This window comes from Lipotes vexillifer, unplaced genomic scaffold, assembly GCF_000442215.2.
Source record: "Lipotes vexillifer unplaced genomic scaffold, Lipotes_vexillifer_v1.1 scaffold584, whole genome shotgun sequence".
NCBI lineage: Eukaryota > Metazoa > Chordata > Mammalia > Artiodactyla > Lipotidae > Lipotes > Lipotes vexillifer.
In genome coordinates this window covers 1,780,821-1,804,841 of record NW_006783036.1, presented here as the reverse complement: position 1 = coordinate 1,804,841, position 24,021 = coordinate 1,780,821, and the positions used below count along the sequence as shown (strand labels likewise).

General features: G+C 49.3%; 1 protein-coding gene across 1 annotated transcript in view; it reads right to left on the bottom strand.

Moving 5' to 3' along the window:
• The window catches only part of CDC42BPB (CDC42 binding protein kinase beta), a 108,789-nt gene that overhangs the window by 24,709 nt on the left and 60,059 nt on the right, over positions 1-24,021 (bottom strand). The window contains exons 6-19 of the mRNA XM_007455610.1: positions 17,948-18,041; positions 15,840-16,040; positions 13,868-14,116; positions 12,386-12,465; positions 10,310-10,476; positions 10,111-10,230; positions 9,097-9,230; positions 7,662-7,904; positions 5,719-5,829; positions 4,217-4,461; positions 4,007-4,112; positions 3,510-3,634; positions 2,946-3,051; positions 282-430 (exon numbers count right to left, since the gene is read on the bottom strand). Coding sequence (XP_007455672.1) covers positions 282-430; positions 2,946-3,051; positions 3,510-3,634; positions 4,007-4,112; positions 4,217-4,461; positions 5,719-5,829; positions 7,662-7,904; positions 9,097-9,230; positions 10,111-10,230; positions 10,310-10,476; positions 12,386-12,465; positions 13,868-14,116; positions 15,840-16,040; positions 17,948-18,041 — 2,130 coding nt within the window. The remainder of the gene's footprint in view (positions 1-281; positions 431-2,945; positions 3,052-3,509; positions 3,635-4,006; positions 4,113-4,216; positions 4,462-5,718; positions 5,830-7,661; positions 7,905-9,096; positions 9,231-10,110; positions 10,231-10,309; positions 10,477-12,385; positions 12,466-13,867; positions 14,117-15,839; positions 16,041-17,947; positions 18,042-24,021) is intronic.

The following is a 24,021-nucleotide window of genomic DNA, read 5'->3' as shown; positions in this document are numbered from 1 at the left end:
GTCCAGGTCATCTCTGTGCTGGCTCAGAGAGTGTCAAGATGTTGGGGGGTGGGGGGGGAGGGTGTTTAACCCAGGTGCCCGGGAAAGCGGCAGGGCAGGCACGACAAGTAACCCTGTTCATACACTTCAAAACTGCAGACTCTCATGCTCTCATTTTTTCCTGAAAACACTAATAAGCACAGCCCCCAGGAGGTGAAGTGCTCACACATAACCGTGCACCTAGGTCTAACTGAACACCGACTAAGTGCCAGCCCCCGGGTGGCCCAAGGCCCCGCAGCCACCTTTCAAAGGAGAGATTCATGTCCTTGACCTTCCTCAGCTCCTCCTGGACGAGCTGTTTGGCCCGGATCTCCGCCTCTAGAGCTGACTGCAGTTCTAGGCGTGCAGACATGTCCAGCTTCTGACTACGGCGAACTTTCCAAAGGGGATCCTGTAGAGATCAGTTCAAATATTAAAAATACATTCTTAAGCTATTTACTTGTTTAACAAAATTAATGCTAACAAATAAGTAATTCATCTTCTTTGAATCTTAAGCTTTTATTATATTTAAGTATCAACTCTCAGATGTTATTAAAGTCCATGGGATCCAATTTTAGTTTTGTGACTTCTTTCTTAGAGGTCTTCTAAAGAATAAAATTTACAGGTTTTCTTTTTTCTTTAAGAATAAAACTGATCCTGTAGTGTAATTTCCACATGGCTCCACTACGCTCTTTTACAAATTTAAGTTACATTCTAGGATCACAGTTATCTTATTTTTCCTACGTCTTGAAACATTTTGCTATTTCATCATCTTAGTAACTATGTCATTACTCATCAATTATTCCTACCTATGATAAAAGATTAAAATGATAACAGAAAGGAAGAATGATGTAATGACCTAGAAGGTTGAAGCCATAGTGAAATAAACCAGCTTGAGGACAGCATTCTTCCATTTTCTTTTTGAGCTGCCTAATGTATCTCACCGACTTGCAAGAGCGTAAGAGGAATCTGAAGACATTATCTTGCAGGCTATTTTTTAGGCTTTCACTGAATACGGTTAAGAATTCTTCATTCTTCCTCCATAACAAGAAAGAGGAGAAAACGGAGTGAGAGAGATGGCTCACAAGCACAAGAGGGTACGGAGGAGCGGGCAGGGCTCCATCTAGCGGTGACAGCAGGACCGATAAGCTGAGAGAAGGCTCAGGGGACCACATCCTACGGGAACCTTCTCAAGAATGGATAAGTGAACAGACAACACACTTCTAAGGACATTCTCATCTAGTTAGTCCTTCAACACGAAGAACTATCCACACTGTATTTTGCAACAAGAATCTCAACAGGGGCTTCCCTGGTGGTGCAGTGGAGAATCCGCCTGCCAACGCAGGAGACACGGGTTCAATCCCTGGTCCGGGAAGATCCCACATGCTGCGGAGCAACTAAGCCCGTGCGCCACAGTTACTGAGCCTGCGCTCTAGAGCCCGCGAGCCACAACTACTGGAGCCCACATGGCAAAACTACTGAAGCCTGTGTGCCTAGAGCCCGTGCTCTGCCACAAGAGAAGCCACCACACCACAATGAAGAATAGCCTCCGCTCGTCCCAACTAGAGAAAGCCTGCGCATAGCAACGAGGACCCAATGCAGACAAAAATTAATAAATAAATTAAAAAAAAAAGAATCTCAACAATCCCATTTTGCTAAAAGGACATATTCTTTCATCTTTTATGAGGTTTGTGCACAAACTTTATTTAATGCAGTTTATAAATGCCAGTGTACCTGTAAACATGACTGGAAGAAAAGAGAAAAATAGAAACAAAAAAATTTACTGCTCATTCTAATTGGTGTTATAAATGTAAAAATGAAAATGTTTTCCAATCATGGAACAAAGAACACAGCGGTATTTTTTCTTTCAATAAAATTATGAGCTGTCCATGTTTTCAAAAGTACTGTGTTCTGGACATTCCTGGTGGCACAGTGGTTAAGAATCCACCTGCTGATGCAGGGGACACAGGTTCGAGCCCTGGTCTGGGAAGATCCCACATGCCGCGGAGCAACTAAGCCCGTGTGCCACAACTACTGAGCCTGCGCTCTAGAGCCACAACTACTGAAGCCTGCACGCCTAGAGCCGATGCTCCACAACAAGAGAAGCCACCACAACGAGAAGCCCGCGCACCACAACCAAGAGTAGCCCCTGCTCACCTCAACCAGAGAAAGGCCGCACGCAGCAAGGAAGACCCAACACAGGCAAAAATAAATAAATAAATAAATAAAAACAAAAGATGTATTGTGTTTTGGTGACAGAAGCGCAAGAAGAGTGAGAGGTCAAGGATGAGCTGGAACCTATCAGAGACGGACTCCTGAGGTTCGGCATCTACAAGCCGCACGTGCTCCAGGCCCCGTGGGATGAGGGCCAGCAATTCAGTTCACCCGAAAGGACTGGCCCCCCCACCTTAGTAAATATACCTTCAAACCAGGAAAACATGGAACAGAACTGTGCGTTCACTAAGTGTAACTCTAGCCAGAATCCTAACGAAGCTTTGTTCCTCTTCACCTTTACTCTTACTCTGTGAACTATTCACAAAGTAACTCACATGTGCGTATTTTAACAAGGGTAAATGGTGCAGGAGAGGAGGGGGCGGGAGCTGCTGCACAGGGACCAGCACCACCAGCCCGGCGCTCAGAGTCACACAGACTTCTGGACAGATGGACAGATCTACACACTAATAAAGCAAACCTCCTCGATGGCAGAATCCCGTCCTGCTAAGTTAAGACTGCAGCACAGAGCCTGCTACTCAACAGTGATTTGCTAAATGAATGAATGGTATCAAAGTAATCTGTGATCTCCTGACGCCCGACAAGATGCTAGCCACACAGAAACCTCCCATGTCACTGAATTACCTGCACGTTCACATCTGGAGCCACCTATGATCCCCCAGCAACAGAAGTGCGCATTTCAGACCCAGACCTACCAGTGTCCTTGACCCCAGGCTGGAGCTCCTCAGCGCCTCGAGCTCTTCGGTCATCTTCGAAGCCAGGGCCTGAAGATAGCCCCGGGCATCCTTCTCGTCGCTGACCCTGGAGGGGAACGGCCATCCCGTGAGCCAGAGGCGCCCACCGCCCCTCCTCAGGACACGGCGGCCCAATGCCATGTCACCCCCCCCCGTCACCCGTGACAAGCCCACACCCTGTTAGGGGAGGCCAGTCCCAGCTCGCTCTCTGGGGCTCCTGGGCCTTCGTGCAGCCGTGCTTCCCAAAAGCTCTGCCTCCGTTTCAGCCAGGACATGCGGGGCTGGGGCCAGCGCGACCCACACCCTTGGGGACTTGGTGGTGCTGTTTCTCCACCTTCAGTCCAATGTCATGATCACTGGACAGAACTGCTGCCCCCATACGGTACCGATTTGGGGGAAACAGGCGAGATCTGTAGGGTTAGACCTCAGAGACACAGCATGAGGTGTGAAGGAGGAGGTGGCAGCTGGGGAAACCATGATGGGGGCGCCAGCTGGGCCGTACCGCGGGGCTCGCCACGCACGTACCACTGAATGATTTCCGCGATCTGGGCTTCCCAGTGGGCAACCGACTCCTTCTTGGCTGCCAGATCCTGCAGTTCATCCTCCAGCTGTCTGTTCTGAGCTGTGAGTTTATCCACAAAGGAACAAAGCTGAAATTAAACAATTGTAACACACAACTGTTACTGGGCATCCTTAGCATTATGAAAACTACAAGTTCTTTTGAATTTTGAAAGTTATCTTTAATCGTTATGAGAGTTTCCCAAACGAAGTTTCCAATGTGGACTTTCTGATCACATCAAACTTAAGTCACGTTTCAATACAAATCTTAACATCAAAGTGATTAGAGCTACTGTTTTCAGGTAATTAGCAGCTTGTAACCAAATGAAAACATCCCACTTAAAAGATCAAACATATTATTACTTCACTTAAAAATTAAAATACTTAGAACACCAAACTTCTAAGACTCAAGAACGAAAAAATTACAGCATCCACAAAGCGACAGTTCAGATCCTTTAAATCACCTTTTCGTTTTCAGAAGTTAATTTCTTGTTTTCCTCAAGCAGCATCGCCCTTTCTCGTTCGTACTTGTCTTTGACTGTGCCCACGGCCTCCTCCATCTCACTGTGCCTGAGAAGGCGGGAGAGGTTTTAGGGGTTCCTGACTTTGCCAACGCTCCTCCCCGGGCCCGGCACAGCCCGAGGCCTCTGCACCGTGGGGCTGTGCGGACTCACCGCTCACGTTTGGACTTCTCTAACTTGTCCTTCAGCACCAGAACCTCCTTCTGCAGGGCCAGCTGCTGGCTTTCAGAGTCGTGCACCTCTTTCTTCACATTCTTCACCTCCAGCACGTGGGAGGCCTCGCGTCTCACCAATTCCTCTTCATAAAACAGGACTTTCTTCTCAAGCTCAGATTTTATCTTGGAAATCTCCTGCTGATGTTCTAAGGCGGCACCTGGCCCACGGCCTCCTTGCTTCATCTGAAGATAAAGGTTGGAATAAATTACAAATCTCTGCACCCTCCTCGAGGCTCAGGCATCACCCCGACCACGGCAGACACTTGCAAGCGCTTCCTCCTCTGCCCTGCCGAAAGACACGGATCCTTCTAACAGCTGCAGGGCAGGCTTTGGTGAGGGCGGGGTGGGGGGTGTGCCTGCCCTGGGAGGGGTGAGCTCAGATCTGCCTGAGACCAGAGGCCCCATCTCACACTCTGACACGAATGGTCCTCAAGGTCTCCTCACGCTGTCCGTTCATTCACGCAACAATATTCTCTGGAGGGCTGACCGTGTGCCAGGCACACTCCTGCTAACAGGGTCACACGGGTGGTGACGTGGGAAGTGAGCCATCAGGCTAGGAAGGTCTTCATCACGGGGGAGGCAGGGGCTCAGTCAGGGCAGAGGCACTGAATGAGGGGAGTAGGGGGACAAGCTGCAAGTGTCTGAAGAACAGAAGGATCGGGGGGCACGAGGGAGGAGGTCAGGGTTATTCGAGCGCTGCGGGAAGCCGTCAGAGGGCATTAACGACGTGACGAGCTCTGACTTTGGTGTAACGAGCTGCTGTGTGGAGAGCAGACTGCAGAGGGTACAGAAAGGGACGGGGAGACGCAGTCACAGGCCACCGAGTCCGGGCAAAAGGTGTTGCCCGTGGAAGCAACGGGGGACAACGGGGAGAAGCTGACACCTCGGGGATGTATGCTGCGGGGACGGGCCAGGTGTGAGGGTGAGAGAAGACCCATCGCCTGCATTTCACAGATGAGGAAACCCAGGCTCAGAAAGTGGAGTCCCGGATCTGAAGTCTCGCCAAGCCCATGAGGAGCCACTACAGCCCTCCCCCCGCTCCCCCGCCCCTCCTCAGCCACCCTACTGCCCTCTGGCCCTGGACGAGGGCCCCGGGCCACCAGCCCGGCTCTTCCACTGTCAGCAGCAGGACATGGGCTGTAAGCTTTTCCAGAAACGGACTCCACCGAACTTAGAAACCCCAGACACAGAGAAAGCATGAGGTGTCAGTTTGCTAGGGCTGGCTCTAGACTGCCGGAAACATTTACACGAGGAAAGAAACGAAGGAACCCAGTTTTTAAAGGTGAGAAGCTCCCATAAGCTTTCACATTGCGTTCCCGGCCCACACCGGGTCTTGTTGGAGCCCCGACAATCGCATCGTTTAAGGTGACTCCCGCCCGGCAGCCGCTAAGGATAAGAGTCTGCTCTCTCAGTAAGAATAAAGACCTAACCGAGCACTACCTTGAGGGCTTCAAGCTCACTTTCTATTTGCTTGGAGAAGTTCTCGCTGTGCTCACGCAGCTTGCGCTCCTTGGAGGCCTCGGCCACGGCGTCCTCGAGCTGAGCTTCCAGCTAAGGAAGGAGAACAGCGCTTTTTATCAACACAAACCAGCTCCACGGCGGCAGCCAGGCCTTTACCCAGAAGGAACTCTAAGCGAATGAAAGCTTGTAATTCTTCGCTCTTCATCAGATTCTGATCACAAAGTAAAGGCTGAGAAATACACTTCAGGACTTAAAACAAGTTTAAATTCTAATTTAAATTGATACTTTGAAACTACATTTCAAGAAAAGATACCAGTTTGTGAAAACAAATACCCCAATACCTGTAGGATACAGATTCGTTTTTTTGTTTGTTTGTTTGCTTTTTAATTTTACTTATTTATTTTTTTTGGCTGTGTTGGGTCTTCGTCGCTGCCCGCGGGCTTTCTTTAGTTGTGACGAGCAGGGGCTACTCTTTGTTGCAGTGCATGGGCTTCTCATTGCGGTGGCTTCTGTTGTGGAGCACAGGCTCTAGGCGCGCGGGCTTCAGTAGTTGTGGCTCGCGGGCTCTAGAGCGCAGGCTCAGTAGTTGTGGCACATGGGCTTAGTGTCTCTGCAGCATGTGGGATCTTCCCAGGCCAGGGCTTGAACCCGTGTCCCCTGCATTGGCAGGCGGATTCTTAACCACTGCGCCACCGGGGAAGTCCCAGATTCACTTTTTTATAACGGAAGACTTGAAACATACACAAAAGTAGATAGAGTGGTATAATGAAGCCCATGTGCCATGACCCGGCGTCAAGAGGTAGCACCCTGGGCCTGCTTCAGCTGCATGGCTACTCCCCAATCATTTTAAAGCAAACCCCAGACACAGTATCATTTCACCCAGAACTGGAATGGTCACGCTTAATTAGGGGTTCACTACAAAGAGTTACAGTTGGCTAGAACTACAAATGTACTGGGGTTGCAAAATCAACTGTCTAAGAAGAAAACAAATAGGCATTCTGAGGCCGAAGGACGAAGAGCCCTGGACATGAAAGGAACAGGAGCACATGCTCTGCGCCTCCCGCTCAGTTTACCGAGTAAACCCAACAGAATGTTAAAGGAAGGGTTGTGGGCAATATGTTGCCTGTTGGTAGCAGAACGTTTGAAATCATCTCGGGCAGCAGTTCAAAGTGGGGTCCTGAGGCCCTTTTAGGGTCTGCAAGGCCCTTTCCCTTCTAAGTCCCTACCTTAGGAGCTGGGCTTTCTTCATGTACATTATACAAAAGAGCCTATCACTCCAGACAATGCAGAAACAGATACGAGAACCCGGGTGTTTTCTATTAAGTCAGACATTAAAGAAAGGCATAAGCATGTTAAAAACGCCACACTTCTCACTATATTTTAAAAAACTGGTCACTTTTCATAAAAATGTTATTTATGTTAACATGTAATGAGTCTGTTGTTATACTGAACATTTTTTCAGTTTTAATTTCTAACGTGGTAAACACTAAGACCTATAACCACACAAACAAAAGCCCTTCGGGGCCCTCAGTGATTTTTGAGTGTCAAGGATCCCGAAGCCAGTCTCAGGACCGCTGCTCTAGGGCAGCTGGCGTTGCGCACCTAGAAGCCTTTGTGTCTCCTGAAGCCATGCTGCGTCACATCGTGACGTGTTTCTATGGTATTTCTTGTTCGTGAATACCCGCTATTCTGCTTTAAAATTTTAGTACTACGGGAACTTCTTTTAATAACTTCACAAAAAGGGAACGAGGGCTGAGAGCTACAAAATAGACGCTTAGCAAAGCGGCTACTTGGCTTCACGTGAAATTTAAGATCCATTGTATCTTCAAGTGATTTACGTGACGCAGCCTAAGCTCCCAAAACTGTTTTACTAGGATCACCCAGGCGCCCCACCAGCGTCCCCGGAAGCCCCGAGAAGCTACCTCCTTCCTGCTCTTGTCGGCCCTGCGGGCCTCCTGCCTCAGCGCGTCCATCTTCTGCACGGCCGCCTCCACCTCCTCCTCCCGGTCCCGCAGCTGCCGGGACACCTTCTGCTTCTGGGACCGGAGCTCGGCCATGCGCTCATTGAGCTCTGAGAACTCCTGCAGGGCCAGCTTCCGCTGCTGGTGGGCGTCTTTCAGTTCCCGGGCCTGGGACTTCAACCGCTCGGAAGCCTCAATCAATTGCTGAACACAAAAGAGTTATATTACAGATGGTTTACGTTTGCCTAACAAGGACTGGACTGGAAGGTGAGAAGCGCTGTCTTCCACTGTATTAAGGGGTTAAAGTGACAGCAGATCTGGTTACAGGCTGTAGCCACAGCCCTGAGAACTGACCTTCCTGGAAAAAGCCCTTTGTTTGTCCCAGCGCAGCCTGAGGAAGCCCATGTGAGACCAGTGAGACTCTCCTATGACGTGAGCAGCTTGCTCACAGAGGCAAGTCTGGCTCGGGAATTTCGACCTCTCCCCTATGTCATCCACACAATCACAAAAGTAGATGAAGCATGAATCTGGTCACCAATTTACTTACTTAAACCCAGCAGAATCAGAAAAGAACATATTATATACAAAAATGCTTAAGATTTCAATCAAAGTAAAGAACTGTATAAAAACAATCTGCTCCCTGCAGCCGATCCCTTGACAACTGGGCTGCTCGGTCACTGTGGCACCTGCTGGCCTGCGGCTGGAAGCAGCAGGATCTGAGCAGGCTGGCAGGGCAGCTCCCACCACAGGGAGGAGGCCCCTGTGGACCCGCCCAATACAAGTTTCTCCAGCCCACCTGCGCCTCTAAGATGAAGCCCTGCAGGTGGTACAATACCACGGGGAACGGAAATCCTGCTCGATTCAGAAAACAGACCCCAACCACAGGGTCAACAACTGAGTGTGCTTTAGGAAACACGGTCCTCACCGGTGTGAACATACTGCTGTCTGAACACAGCTGGACGTGTCTCACTGAAAATCAATGTCATAAAGGAGCTATGGCCTCTTTCGCAAAGCCTGGCCAGAGCTGCAGGCCAGGCAGGAAGGACAGGGACTGTGGCTCAGGTGAGGACACGTGCCCTAAGCCAGCAGGGTCAGTGCAGGGAAAACCCTCAGCCCTCACACGGGGATACCGCCCGCTCAGCAGGCCCGTGTCCGAGGTTAAAGACGACGACCAGAAAGTGCGCCCGTGTAGCCGCGGTGCTGAAGAGCACCCACGACCGCGATCGGCCCCACGGTAACTGGGCGCCAGTTTGGCTCCGTGTGAGCCTCGGCAGCAGGGGCCAGGATCTGCACACAGGCGAGGGGCCTGGATGTCCTCAAACGTACGCACGGACTCAACCTCACACTCTGCAAGATCACGTAAGCCTCTCTCACACAAACGAGGCCTCTTGACTACCTTGTGGAAATCCTCCTTTTCCTGCCGCACCAGGCGGTACTGTTTCTCCAGGCCTTTCAGGCGATGCGTGGAATCCTCGTGCTCCTGGCGAAGAGTCACCGTGTCCTCAAGCTGTCGCTCGAGCCTATTTGAATCTGAGCAAGAGAGAAAAGAAAGCGTGTCCCCTTACATGCACAACTGTGATCGGACCTACGGACAGGGAACTATTTAATAATCCCAAATGCCCTCGAGGCTTCTTTGACTTTCCCTCTCAGGCACCCACATGGCCGCCTGCACACCTGAGCAGACCCACCAGACTTGGCTCTGCCCCTCTGTCTACGCACCCTTCCCCGGGACCGTGAGCCCCAGGGCGGCATGTGCCTCTCTGTCTCGCCCTTGCTCCCTGTGTGCGCCAGCACAGTGCAGCCGAGTGGTGCAGGAGGGTTTTAGTAAGTAATGGACTCAATGGAAGCCCTTTTCTGGATCGGGATAGTGGGTCCCAGATAGGAAACAGAGAGAAGGCAATTGACTCGGGTTTGATTTGAGATGAGAGTCAAGTGCAGCAGCAACCCATGTATCAGGTAAAGGGTTAAGACTTAAAGGTGACTTGAGTCTTCAGGAAGCTCTGATGACCTAGGAACCACAAAACACACACTCGCGTGACAACAGAACCAGCATCTAAAACACTGGAAAGTGAGTACAGCCACTGAGGGGAGCTTCAGAAAGGAAAGTTACGGCAATTCTGTCTTAGAGTGACAAAGAGGAGAATTAAGAGAGAGAAATGCAAAATATTCTGAGAGTTTATGCATAAAATATTAAGAACTGATTCTAGCTGTAACTATAACATTATAGTATTAGAGTTAAGCAAGTTGGAGAAATGATTTTAAATAAGCTGGTAAAACACCAGAACTCTTTGCTAAAGTTTAACCTTTATTTCCCTGCTTTTCCATCCAATGAAAAGGACTCTGAAAATTTTCTTGGCAGAGACGAATGCCCAAGAATAGAGACTAAGCAGTTTGACTTTAGAACACTTACCTGCTATTTTGTTCTTCAAACGTTCGATTTCTTCGTTCAGCTTTTTGATCTCTTTATCCCGGGCTGAACTACCCAGGGCCCGGGCCGAGCCGTGGAGGGACTGGACGGTCTGGGTGGACTCTGGGGAAGAGACACACATGAGTGCAGGCCCACGGCAGCGGCAAGCAGACCCCACTGCGGAGGCCCCGCTGCCACTCACCCTGCAGCTTCCTGCTCAGCTCCAGCCTCTCCTGTTCCAGCCTCCGGATCCTCCTCTCATAGGCTTCAACCTGCAGGCTGTTCTCCAAATCCCGCTGCACACCCTCGTCTTTGGTTAACGTACTGGACTGCATTATGCTCTTCAGAGAGCCCCGGTCAGAAAAACAGCTGCAAATAAAGCAACAGGGTTTTCTGATCTACTGAGAATTTACAGTGATTCCATTAGCATTTAAAAACTTCCTGGGGTAAAAGATAAGCCTTTTTAAATTGGCAAACAAAAACACTTGTGAAAAGACTTTATTGTTTATGGAGCCAAAATTAGACAAGAGTCTTCCTTCCTGCAAATGACTGGGTGACAACGGGCAGCGAGGAGGGACGCCCTGAGAGCTGGTCAGAGGCATTGCCTCTGCAGGGCAGGGGACGTTCATTTCTTTCTTTCTTGTTGAAGTACACTGTTGATTTACAGCCGTGTTAGTACAGGGCGTGACTTCTACATCATCGCGTCCACTCGACCAGACACTGAAAAGAGAAGGCCTTCTGCATGAGGAGCTGGGCTGCTGGGGCCTGGCTGGGCTCAGGCAGAGGCTTCCCAGGACGCTCACCCTGGAGGCCCGCGAGGGCACGCTGGCTCCACACTGACTGGGGACGGTTCCTTCAACCCTCCGGGGCTCATCTTCCCCCGAAGACTGAACACCCTGTAAGGGTCCTTCCATTCCAGCACTCTCACCAGCACAGTTAAGCTCCTCACCAACGACCAGCCGACTCACAACGCACAGACTAAGGCCGAGGATGGTTCTCTCCATCAGAGCTTAACTAGGGGACAGGTTACTTAGTTCCTCTTGCATTTAACGTGACAGTGATGTCAGGGACGTTTCTGAGTCCTACAAGGCATGCAGTGAGGCACCCACCATGCAAGTGCAAGCACACACACACTCACAGGAGGGGCTGGCTGGTGTTTCTCAAAGGTGGCCCGAGGGTGCTGTGCCGGCTGGCACTGCCGGGGTCCGGGGTCCATTCCAGGAGGAGGTTCCCTGGACCCAACCCAACACACCTGAGCCTCGGTCGGGGGGACGGGGCTGGGATCCACAGGTGTGATAAGCATCCAGTGAACTGAATGCAGTGGGAAGGTCTAGCGCCTCTGCAGAGGGGCTAATAAATCAATATGCCCAGCACACCCTGGAACGCCTCCTCTTGGCTGGAAGGCATGTGCCGTAACTTTGGCTTACGTGCTGTTTAACTCTGGCATCCACACCTAAAGAGAGTTTCTACAAGCTTGAGCACAAGTAACCCTCTTCTGCAAGGAATCTGTATGACTTCAGGCACCGTGGCAGCTCCATCTGTTTTATTTACCCGCCTTTCTTCCTAACCCCTCTCTTCTCGGCCCAGTTTCCTTTGAAAAGCAAGTTAGAGTGTCTCCGGCAATGCAACTCTGCCAGAGGCCCATTCGAGACAGAGGCCGACGCAGACAAACACCAGCCAGGGGCTCCCGGGGCTGGAGCCACATGTGGGGCTCATGCTCTCAGCTCTGGCGGGGACTGTACTGCAGCCCCACCCATGGGAGCGACGGGGCCGTGGCTAAGAGCCCTGCAAAAGCGAGTGGGAGCCCTGATGAAGATGGCGCTCAGCCGGGCGTGAATGGACACCGTGCCACTAACTGCGGCCACTGATGTCCCATCAGCACAAATCCTGCCAGTGCCGATGGCCTACAGAGATCAGGCGCTAGCAAACTATGGCCCGAGGGCCAAATCCTCTCGAGCCTGCTTTTGTACCTCCCATAAGCTGAAAATGGTTTTTACGTTTTTAATGGGTTGTTAAAAAAGAAAAGTATACAACAGAGATCACAAAGCCTAAAGTATGTGCTACCAGGCCCTTTACGGAGAAAGTCTGCCGACCCCACAATATGTGGCATCACGTGCAGCACCAGGTGTGCATTTTTAAAGGACAAAGCCATCCAACGCTCCCATAAGCACAGCCCTCTCAGCGCTCGGACTGCTCACCCACGCCCCACCCCGACCCCCCCACCCCGCCCCGGTGGGAAGGCTCCTGCTCTGTTGCTGAGCGATAAATGTTGACATACCTTTCCGTGGTGAACGTAAAACCGATGAATGGCAAATGTAATCCAGAAAAGCCCGTATGAGAACCAGGAGGTAATATTTCCTGTGCAAGAACACACACAACATAAACGAAATTATGTCCAAACAAATGGCAAACAAGGGGGAAAAAGTATTACCCCAGGATGAACTCAAGAGTGCAGCGGGGAGAACGGAGGGCGCTTCTGGAATGTTGCCTCCATGGTGCCACCTGCGTGGGGCTGGGTACTGGCAGGTCCACTTCCCACTCCTGGCAGGGGCCAAAGCGTGACGCAGTTAAGGGGATAAACCCACTGCTTTTGATGATCATAATGGCACGGGCCCAACTTGGATTAGGCTGCTAACTGTGAACCTTCTAAAGCGGCAAGATCCCCACTCACTGTGACCCTGGGCAGGGAGGAGTGGGGGACCCGGGGCAGGGCCTTGGGCTCTGGGTTCTTGGCCTGAAACAGAGGCCAAGGCAGAAGCAGGGTTTGGAACCCAAAGGTAGACTATTTTAGACAGGTTTACAACTCTATTTTTCAATATGAGGATCCTTCTCTATTAAAAATAAAAGTAAAGTTATTTATCTGGAGAATTTCAGTGTGGAAACAGTTTCTTTGAAGTCCAGGAAAAATCCTTTCAACAATGATAATACTTTTCTCAGTCTTTTCTCACATCATCTAAACGTCAGCTCTTATTTTACTAAGAAAAAGTCTGTAGGAAATAATCAAGATTTTTCTTTTACTTGGTTGAAACCTCAGTTTCTCTATCCCCAAACAAAGACACACGTACAGACTAATAAGGCTGAGTTTGATGAGGCCAAAACAGTTTTACAGCATATGAGCAAAACTCTCTGGGGGCCAAAGGTATACTGACAAGTGCACCAGAGGCCCTGGCAGAAAAGGTCAGACACCAGACGGGTCCCAGGGCCACATCCCAACTTGAAAGACCCACGACCTGAAATATCAGCAGCTCAACATTGGCCCATCACCACTGTCACTCCCGACTCCTGAGGCACAAGGAAACATTCACGCACACGGTGAACACACGTGACAGCAGGAAGTCCGGACGTCCTCACACACAGGCTCAGTGAGAAGGACCAGAAACCCTGAGGCCCACATACTACCTGTGGGGCCGCAGGCGGGCTCCTGGCAGTGGTGACAACAGAAGTGACGTTCTAATGTGATAACGTACCTGACGCTGTTTCGCAAAGGTACAAAGCCATGAAGATAAAAGTAATTCTGATGAATTCTAAAACAAAATAGCTATTTAATAACTCCATTTTACTCAAATTGAGTAACCCATCATTTTAAAAAAGGGGTGTTAAGGACCAAGCCATAGGCTGGGATAAAAGGTACGTTTTCTTGAGACAACTGCCAAAACTTCTGGAGCCCAGCACAGTTCTAAGATTCACCACCTCCAAGGCGAGTGACCCTGTGCGCCGCAGACCCCCTGGGGTGCGACACGGGGATGGCCGCCACACTTACAGCGTTCCTCAGCACGTCGTCATCCACGTCAAAGTTGGACGTGTCGGAAGGACTGCTCACATCCGGGATGTAAGGGGCTTCCAGGTTTCGTATATTTTCCCAGTTCAGTCCTTGGAAAAACGCGTGCTTCTTGAAGTCCTCCACCCCGTTCTGTCCCAGCCGGCGCTCCCTGCTGCAGATCAGCCTCTGGATGAGGTCTTTCGCCTCCTCGGACACGTCTGTGACATGAGATGGGAACTGAAACCGCTCCTGGAGGGGGAGAGGGGCAAATCAGGGGACACGTGATGAAAACACTCAAAAAATCTAAGGGGCACAGACATCACTGGGAACAGAATAGAAACAACAGCTCCAAAGCAACAGTCACTTTTTATTTCATGGTAACTAAGTGCAACCAAAGCTAATGAAGCCGAATTCCAGAAAAGCAAACATAAAAATCATATGTCTTGCTAGTTTTCCTCATGGCAGACTTGTTACCACATTGCACGTAAATTAAAACAGTGATAAATTTTCACCTATCAAGGTGGCAAAGAATGCTGACAACAGGCTGTGGGTGGGAGAGAAACTGGCACAGCCTTTCAGAATGCATTTTGCCAACAGCTGTGGCAGTTCCACTTCTAAAAATTTAGTCTAGAGAAACGGTCCCAAAGAGAAAACATAACATGTTCATGATGCCATTCTATTCTGACCAAGAAAACTGAAAATTACCTAAATGCTCATCAAAAAGGGACTTGTTAAAACAAGATATGGTGCACACATACACAGAGAGTAAGGTCCACCTCCGCGTGCTGAGCAGAAAGATGACCAAAACCCCGGTCATATGCGATGTGATGCCATTTATTTAAATGCCAACCCCCCACGCCAGCTTAAGTCCACAAGGCCACACACCACCATGGCACAGTGGACCTGAGCACTGAGCCGCCCCTGCTGTCCAGGGCTGCAGTGGAGACTGAATAAAAGAATGAAGAGACCACTAGGCCAGGCCCCACAGGCGGCAGGCGCTCGGAAACAGCAGGTCTCACCGAGAAGTATATGGGGTGTTTTTCACCATCTATTTACTGCATGCACTTTTGCATGTCTGAAGTTTTTATAGTAAGTATATATTAATTTATAAATAAAAAATTATTTCTACTTTGGGGAAAGTGTTTTTTTAAAAAACAGTATAAACTGCTTTGATTTAAACAGAAGACCCTTTACCACTTTTGTGTTAATCTGCTCCCTGCTTGAGCAAATAAAGGGAGACAGGGCTGCAGGACAGATGGCAGACAAGTGGGAACCTTGCTGGGGTGTGTGAGTGACAGAGCAGGTGGGGAAAAAAAGAACGCTGTAAGCAAACAGGCAGAAAGGATGAAACTGGCATTAGAAAGGCATTTGATAAGGAGCACGAAGAAAAAACACAGATGACAAAAACATTAGATGGAAGAAGAAGTAATAAACAGAAAAATGAAGGAAATAAGAAAGCAATGTTGAAGTGAAAAGTGAACAGCTGGGAAAAGGAAAGGGGAAAAATAAGAGGAAAAGAAATCAGATCAAGGAAGGACTAAGAACACTACTATGTTGAGATGTGTGATCTGTTCATGACAACTGACTTCTGGGTAAACAGGTTTGAGAGTCCAAGCTGGCATATGATGGATCCAGACGCACAGGTCTAAGTGGTCAGTGGGCCACCCTCTCTGGCAATTCCCACCCCACACGGCACCGCGGGTACCTGTGTCTTCCTACCGAAGCCCGCTTCTCCTATAGCGATCCTGGCCTGATGAACCCGTCACCCTCCGCCAGGAAACAGGAGCATCCTTGGAACCCCCCTCCCACCCACGCCTTCTGTGTCAGCAGCCTGTGCGCGCTGCCGCCCTGCCGCCCGGCCTGCTCCACCCCGCCCCTCTTCCCCAGGGACGCCCCCTCAGGCTGCCTTCCCTGCCTCAGGGCCTGCGCCTCGGGACTAGAACAAACAGGGTGTGGAAACGCAACAGCTTACTTCATGGTTCATGATCTTTCCATAGGTCTCCACGAGGGATTCTGCATAAAACGGTGTTTCTCCATAAAGCATCTCGTACATGCAGACACCTAGAGACCACCAGTCGCACTCGGGGCCGTACTTGCCCATGCCGTCCTCCATTGCCTGCAGGATCTCTGGGGAGATGTAGTCAGGGGTGCCCACGGCCACAGAGGACTGCACCTTAGGGGAGAGGGCGGTTGGTGTTGAAGGGAAACCCTAGGGCATCTCTACTTTCAAATTCCTAATTATTTTCTCTAAAACAGGGACAGCAGATGATGAAATCATCATGGAATAAAACTGGCACCTGATCATGATTTAAAAACCTAAGAATTCAAAATTCAACGCAAATAAATGTTCCTACAGCACTAAACATCAGGCAGTGTGCAGAATGCACGAGACTCTTGCAGACCCCCGCCCCCCTTCTTACTGTGAGTTTTCAAGCAGCAGTAAAAGAACCTGTAAAACTGGCATCACTTGACAGTGTTTTCAAATGAGCGAAGCGATTTGAAAATGGGTCTTTCAACGCCCAAATGCCCACCAAGCCTCCACATGGCACCGAAGACCCACATTCTCCATTGCGGCTCAAAGTGTGGTCCAAGGACCATGTGCATCCAGCCCAGCCCTTCTCATGCAGGGACACCATATACCTGTGAGACAGAGATTCTAAGACGCTGCATTTCTAACATGTTCCCAGGGGAAGTCCAGGCTGCTCGCCACACCCTACCCTCTGGCCCCCAAACAGGAACGTCTGGAAGTAGGTCCAGGGACCAGCTGGGTGCCTGGACACTCCCTACATGGGGCACTGGGAATGGACCTGAACGCAGCGACACCTCTATGGAGAGCTACAACTGGTGAGGTGGCAACCATCCCAGAGAAGGCAAGGGGGCTGCGCAGGCTGAGAGGACACAGACCGGCCTCCGAGCATGTGGAGTGCACAGGCCTGAGGGTCAGGCAGGACATGGAGACAACAACCCAGAAGGCCCGTCTACACAGAGACCAGGCTCTCCCTGGGTGCCAGCCCCAGAGGCATCTGAATGACTCAGCGGGGAGTCCTCAGGAGCTCTGACCAGGCAGCAGGGCAACAGCCGTCGGGAGCTATCGCAGGGTGAGTGCCACCGGGACGGGAGTGCCATGCAGGTAAGAAGGGTGACCAACACTCTGGCTCAGACCAAGACCACTGCTCCCGTCGTTACAAGACTGGCTTCGGGGATAGCACCAATATATCAATCAATGCGTGGTCAAGACTTCCAGAAATAAGAGATTGGCTTTGTGAAAGTGAGTAAATCGCTTCGCTCATTTGAAAACACTGTCAAGTGATGCCAGTTTTACAGGTTCTTTTACTGCTGCTTGAAAACTCACAGTAAGAAGGGGGGCGGGGGTCTGCTCTCCTCTGGAGTAGTTTCATCAGGCCTCATGACATGTGTAGGTTCTAAAGAAGAAAAGTCTCCCAAACGCCTCACACTGAAACCGTGACAAGGGCCGCAAGGGAGAACGCAGACGATTCCCTAACGTACTGGAAGCCGCTGGCTGGAAGCAGCTGAGTGAGGTGCAGCAGCCCCACTTGAGGCCACTCAGCCAGCGTGCTGGTCCAGCTGAGGCCCAAGCCCAGCCTCCCGGCGACGGCCCCTCCAGGGAGGTCCTCCTGCTGTGCAGGGAGTGTCCGTTGGCCCTTGGAACAGGGGTATCAAGGCCCCCATTTCTACATCTGCAACACCCCTGACTGACAGGAAGTCCCGCCCCAGACAGAAACGAGAATGCACCATCACCCAGTTAAGGTCTGTCCACCTGGCAGGCATTTTAAGCAAGGGCTGCCTCTCTTTCACTGCCGTGCTGGCACGCTTTTAGCTGCCTAAGGATCTGAGGAAACCTGACAACCCCCCTTTTAGAAGGCATACGTATTATTTTTGTAAACATAAAAAACAAAGATGTTTTAAACTTAACAGAAAATTTCAACTGTCTCCTAAGTGCATTCGTCTTTAATAAACTTGGTTTCTTAATTGTATCTCAAATTGAAAATGTAAATAAGCCCCTTCTAATTGCAAGCAAACCCCAAAACCAAATGAAAAATCTCCAACAAAAATACCTACAGTTCCATCATCATTCATCTTCAAACACGATCCAAAGTCAGCCAGGCGGATATGACCATTCACATCCAAAAGGACATTGTCAGGTTTAATGTCTCTGTTAGTAAAATAAATACATAAATTAACCATTTCCATGCAACACATTAGGTAGGTCAAAGCCCTTAACTGGTAGTGGATCATCGGGGGAAACGCTAGCATCAGTCGTGACAGCTGTAACAATCAAAGAAAACATCCCCGTGATGATGCAGTCGGGCATGGCAGCCGCAGTCACCACCAGCGCTCATTCCTGCACAGCAGTTAATCCCCCATTAACACGCTGAGGCACCGTTACTGTTCCCACCCACCCACCCAGCCTGCAAACCAATGCTTCCAGAGCACCTGCCTCGTGCCAGGCGCTGCTCTTGAGCCGGGGCCTACGACAGTACCAAGACGGCGCTGCCCTGCCTTCACGAAGCCTCACACCAGCTGGGGTGTCAGAAAATGAACATGCAAATGCACAGATATGCACATGGTCTTGGCATCCCTGAGTACAATCCACGGGGCAAGTGCTACAAAGAAACAGGAGGAGATATAAAAATAGGTAGAGGGACAGAGTGTGAAGCGAGTCAAGGTGGCCGTTACCACTGAGAAGAGACGCCTGAGCAGCTGCGGCAAAACAGCTACAGACCAACAAAGCACCACGTACCCCAAAACTATATTTTATAGACAACGACAGGGAAGCTCCAGAGTGGAGTAGTCTGCCCAGTTATACAGCAGCAGGAAAGTAAACTGTCCCACTAAACCCGTGGTCTTACTGACTGTTCTTCTGTGCACTTGCCAACACCGGGCAGGGATGGGGGGACGGCAGGGTGGACTTTAAGGAACTAGCCCTCCTTCCTGGCAGAATAAGCTTATGCGACTGGAAAAGCCACCTAAGCACGAAAAGGAACATAAACTTTAAAAGCAGAGGAAGACATTCACCAAGAAGAGTACAAGGATGCTTCCAGCAGCACAACTTATAATAGCCACAAAGTGGGATCCACCTAACGTCCACCTGCAGGAGACAGGTAAAGCAGCGGGCTGTCCTCACGTGACAGAATGCTACATCTCAATGAAAACACACGGGAGCACCAACTACTCCCAACACCACAGACGAGTCTCACAAGGAAATGTGAGCAAAAGATGATGACAATTCTTACCCAAAAAGATAAACAAAGCAAAAAACCCTTCTAGCACTCCAAACTGAAATAAATCTCCCTAAATAAACACCCAGGAATACGAAAAACAAAACAATATAATCCCTCAGTGAATCAGAAAAATAAAAACTAAGAACAGGGGACTTCCCTGGTGGTTCAGTGGTTAAGACTCCACGCTTCCAATGCATGGGGCGTGGGTTCAATCCCTGGTCAGGGAACTAAGATCCCACATGCCCTGCAGTGTGGCAAAACAAAAAGCAAACAAAAAAAAAACTACAAACAGAAATAGACAAACATAGGGAGAAGTGAAAAGAGAGTTGATTTAACCCAGGAAAGAAACAGAAGAAAAAGACAAAATCTTAACAGAAATAAGGACTAAATTATAAGATGCCAAAGGGGAATCAATTAAAATAAAAATCTAATGAAAGGCATTGAAGAAATGGAGGAAAAGGTCTGGAAGAATAAAAAAGACAACGAATTTAAAAGGGTCAGAGAGAAAGTAGCTGGAGACTGAAATGGAAGACAAGCAAAGAAGGCACAACATATACATAACAGGAGTCCCTAAAGAATTCAAAACAATAAAACATAACTAACATTTGAAACTATACTCCAAGAGAACCTTCCAGAAGTAAAAAAGACCTGAATCTACAGACTAAAGGGCCCATCAAATTTAAAAATAAATAAATAAAATGTCCTGTTTTTTTGGAGCCAGACAAGCTGATATGGAATAACCAACATGGAAGAATAGCTAGAAAAACACTGAAGAGAAAGAGGTATGATGGGGGAACTTGGCCCTACGTGATTTCAAGCCTCCATGATTAAAGCAGTGTGGTCCCAGAGCACAGAGAGAAAGACGACAACGGAACAGAATAGAATGTCCAGAAACAGACCAAATTCATAAAGAAACTGAGGATATAATAAAGATGTTATCTCAAATCAGTGGGCAGACACAAATAAGTTTCATGCTGGGACAACTGAAGAGCCTTTTAGTTAAAGATAAAATCAGAACCATTCTTTTTTTTTTTTTTTTTTTTGTAGTACGCGGGCCTCTCACTGTCGTGGCCTCTCCTGTTGCGGAGCACAGGCTCCGGACGCGCAGGCTCAGCGGCCATGCCTCACGGGCCCAGCCGCTCCGCGGCATGTGGGATCTTCCCAGACCAGGGCACGAACCCACGTCCCCTGCATCGGCAGGCAGACTCTCAACCACTGCGCCACCAGGGAAGCCCAGATCCATTCTTTATATAAGAATAAACTCCAAATGGATCAGAGATCCATACGTTAAAAATAAAACTATTAGAAGAAAACATGGGTTTTTTCTCTGGGGTTTAAAAAAAAAAAATACTTCTAACTATGACTCAAAATCCCAATGTAATAAAAGACCAATAAATTTAATACATTAAAAAAATCTACATGGCAAAAGACTACAATAAGCAAAATCAAAAAGCAAATGACAAACTGGGAAAAAATATTTGCAACATATATTACAGATAAAGGGCAAATATTTAGCAACTGAAGGGAAAAAGCTAGAAATCAGAAAAATGGGCAAATGACATGAAATAAACAACTCACACAGAAAGATATAAAAATGAAATTCAACTCCACAAGAAAGACAAAAAACAAAAACAAAAAAACCAACTGTATACCATCTCTAATCCATCAGATGGCAAAAACAAAAATACACTATGCTGCCAAGGCTGCAAGGAACAGGCACTTTCATACACTGCTGGTAGGAACACAAAAAGGTATATCTCTACGGATGGAAACTGGCAACATCTGATAAAGCTAATAAAAAATGTTAGTATATATCTAATATGTATTTTATTTCTCTGTCGATCCAGTGATCCCACTTCTAGGAATTCACCCTGAAGACACACCGACAATACAAAAACATGTAGGTACAAGGTTATTCATTATTGCATTATTTATAATTGCAAAATACTAGAAACAACCTAAATATCCACCCACAAGAGAATTAACTATGGTACCGATATATGTGGCGTGCTATGCAAATGTAAAAAAGAATGAAGAGCTCCATGAGCTGATACAGAATGATTTCTAGGATATGTTAAGTGAAAAAAACAAAATGCGTTAAGTGCATATTTAACCATGCCACCTTCTGTTTAAGGAAAGGAGAAATAAGGAAACATATCTGCTCATCTTGCACACACACACACGATAAACAGAAAACAAGGAACTGGTTACTTAGAAGGGGCAGGGAATGAGGTGGATGCGATAAGGAAGGAAGTGACAGTTCTGAGTATAACCTTGTTATAGTTTTGGTATTATCGAAGCATGCTTGTGTTCTACATGCTTAAAAAATGAAACGAAATCAACAAAGATGGGAAGGGGCACCTGAAATGGAAAGCTGATGAAACCAGTGAACCCAACTGTATTTCAAACCAGTAACACAACAGCACTGAAGGGAAATGGGGTAGAAAAAAACCCCAAACCTAAGTAACTTACGGCAGAGAACCTGACACTTGCAGTTGGGAGGTGGGGTTAGGGCTAGGGTTAGGTTTGTTTTTAGTAGGATAAAAGCAGAGCGAGGGTCCCTGGTAGCTCAGGACTTCCCTGGTGGTGCAGTGGTTAAGAATCCGCCTGCCAATGCAGGGGACACGGGTTCGAGCCCTGGTCCAGGAAGATCCCACATGCCGCGGAGCAACTAAGCCCGTGTGCCACAACTACTGAGCCTGCGCTCTAGAGCCTGCGAGCCACAACTACTGAAGCCCGTGTGCCTAGAGCCCATGCTCTGCAACAAGAGAAGCCACTGAAATGAGAAGCCCGCACACCGCAACAAAAAGTAGCCCCCGCTCGCCGCAACTAGAGAAAAGCCTGCGCACAGCAACAAAGACCCAACGCAGCCAAAAATAAGTAAATAAATTTATAAATTATAGTAATAAAAAAAGCAGAGCGATTCTGAAGCTACTTCAGATACATGGCAGGGCTGGGCAAATGACTGGACGTGCTGGTGCTGCTGGGAGCCAGAGGAGGAGACGGAAATGGACCGGGAGAAAGCCAGAAGGGTAACTCGTGATTCCCAAATTAGACATGGGTCTGTATGTATAAATGCGGACGTGTACGGACATGCACTTTACTCTGTCCACTGAGGGGCCTAAAGCAGACACCCTGTAACTCTGAGCACACCCAGCACCCAGATATGGTCTTTAAAACCAACCCCAATAAAGGAATCAGGGTTCCTCAGAGAAGGTACAAGATGAGCCAGAAACTAAGGCAGTTCTCAGAAACGATGAGGGCATGTCAGAAACATGGGAGTCAGCTAGAAGGGGCTTCCACTGGCCAAATATAGGACAATATAAGCATAAAAAGAATTCAGACAATAACAAATTATAAACCGTTGGGGTGACAAAGGATCCAGGTACCCACACGGATGATAAATAGACAAATGGGAGAGAAGGGAGGTGCTTCAACGTGGAGTGGATCCTGGAGTTTGGAAATCGTCATTTTGCAACCATCACAGTAAAGGCTGGCCCGGGCAAAAATCATCAACAGATACTAAATGTAGGGGGAAACTCTGAAGAGGATGTATGCATGATCTTAAAGTGTCTCCCCACAGATTGCTTTTAGATGCAAAGGGGGAAAAGTCCTAACTATGCAGCAGTGAATCACTACCTGAGTCTAAGAAGACGGGTGGGGAGGGTCTTCACAAAGGCTGCCCCTCTCCCTTTATACCCTCCAGACGTGTTCAGCTGCTAACCATCTGCGTGCACCTTTTTTTTTCAATGGTGTTGGATTATCTGGGCAGCATGATTCTCTATTTAAAATATAATATCATCAATAAACGTTATTTTAAAAAAAACTAAATTGCCCATTTGCATGCAGGGAGGGTGCAAAGAAAGGCCCTCTCAGAAAACACCAGGGAGGCCGAGGGCAAGGACTAACCCAGAGCTCCTACCAGCAGTGCTTCTGAGCTGGGCAGGTGGTCCCCACAGCACCAACTGAGAGAGCAGCCAATCCATGAGCTGACCGTCCCCATGGGCCACCACCCTGCTTGGGACTAACCCAGCCCATTCTCCCTCCAAACCCGGCGGTGGCCACTTTTCCAGTAGAGTCAGGCGCACAGCTGAGAAGCAGCTCCAGTTCCCCGAAAGTGCCTTTTCTCTGTCGGCTGTTGTGACTCTGGTTGAAACGGTGGAATTGGCCGGGGCGGGGCCGGGTGGGTGGGATTACAGCCCTGGACAGACTGCAGTCTGATTTTCCTTTCCTGTTCTGCCCGTGATGCGCTGAGAAGGGAGGCCCTCCGACCCACTGCTGTCCCATTTCTGAGCGACACACAGTGCGCCCGTGGGGCTTCCTACTGCAAAACCAACCCACAGGCTCGGTGGAGGTGGCACGGGGCTGGTCCCCGTGCCTCCACGGACGGGCCTCCGCGCCAGCCCGGCTCCTGGAGGCCCCGGGCCGCCTCTGTCTTCGTCCAGGTCCTCTACTCCTGCTCCACACCTCTTCTACTCGGCTTTCTAGTTTTCCTTTTCTAAGGCCTTTCTTGTTCTCTGAATATTCCTTCTCTTAAAAGTGTACCTGTTCTTATTTCGATCGTAAGCTGTACGTATTCTGTTCTCTCTGGGGTTGTGATTTCCCAGCTGCAATCCTTCGTGAGCCTGTCGCTCTCGGTCTCTGCCTCTGCTGGCATCTGGGGCTGACCTCTCAGGAAGCGGCAGCACCCACCCGGGGGGTGGGCTCCCAGGTCCGAGCTCCCCATTGCTTCTGGCACAGTGAGCCTCGCAGGGGTCCAGAGCCGGGGAGCAGCCATTCCGCACGCAGAAGCCCGGCCGGCGGGGCGGCGGGCGCTGCCTGAAGTCGCCAAGGGCCACATCCTCCCACGGGAAAGGGCCCCAAGCTACGGTCTGAACCACGCTCCTCAAATCCACCAGTGAGAACACTCTT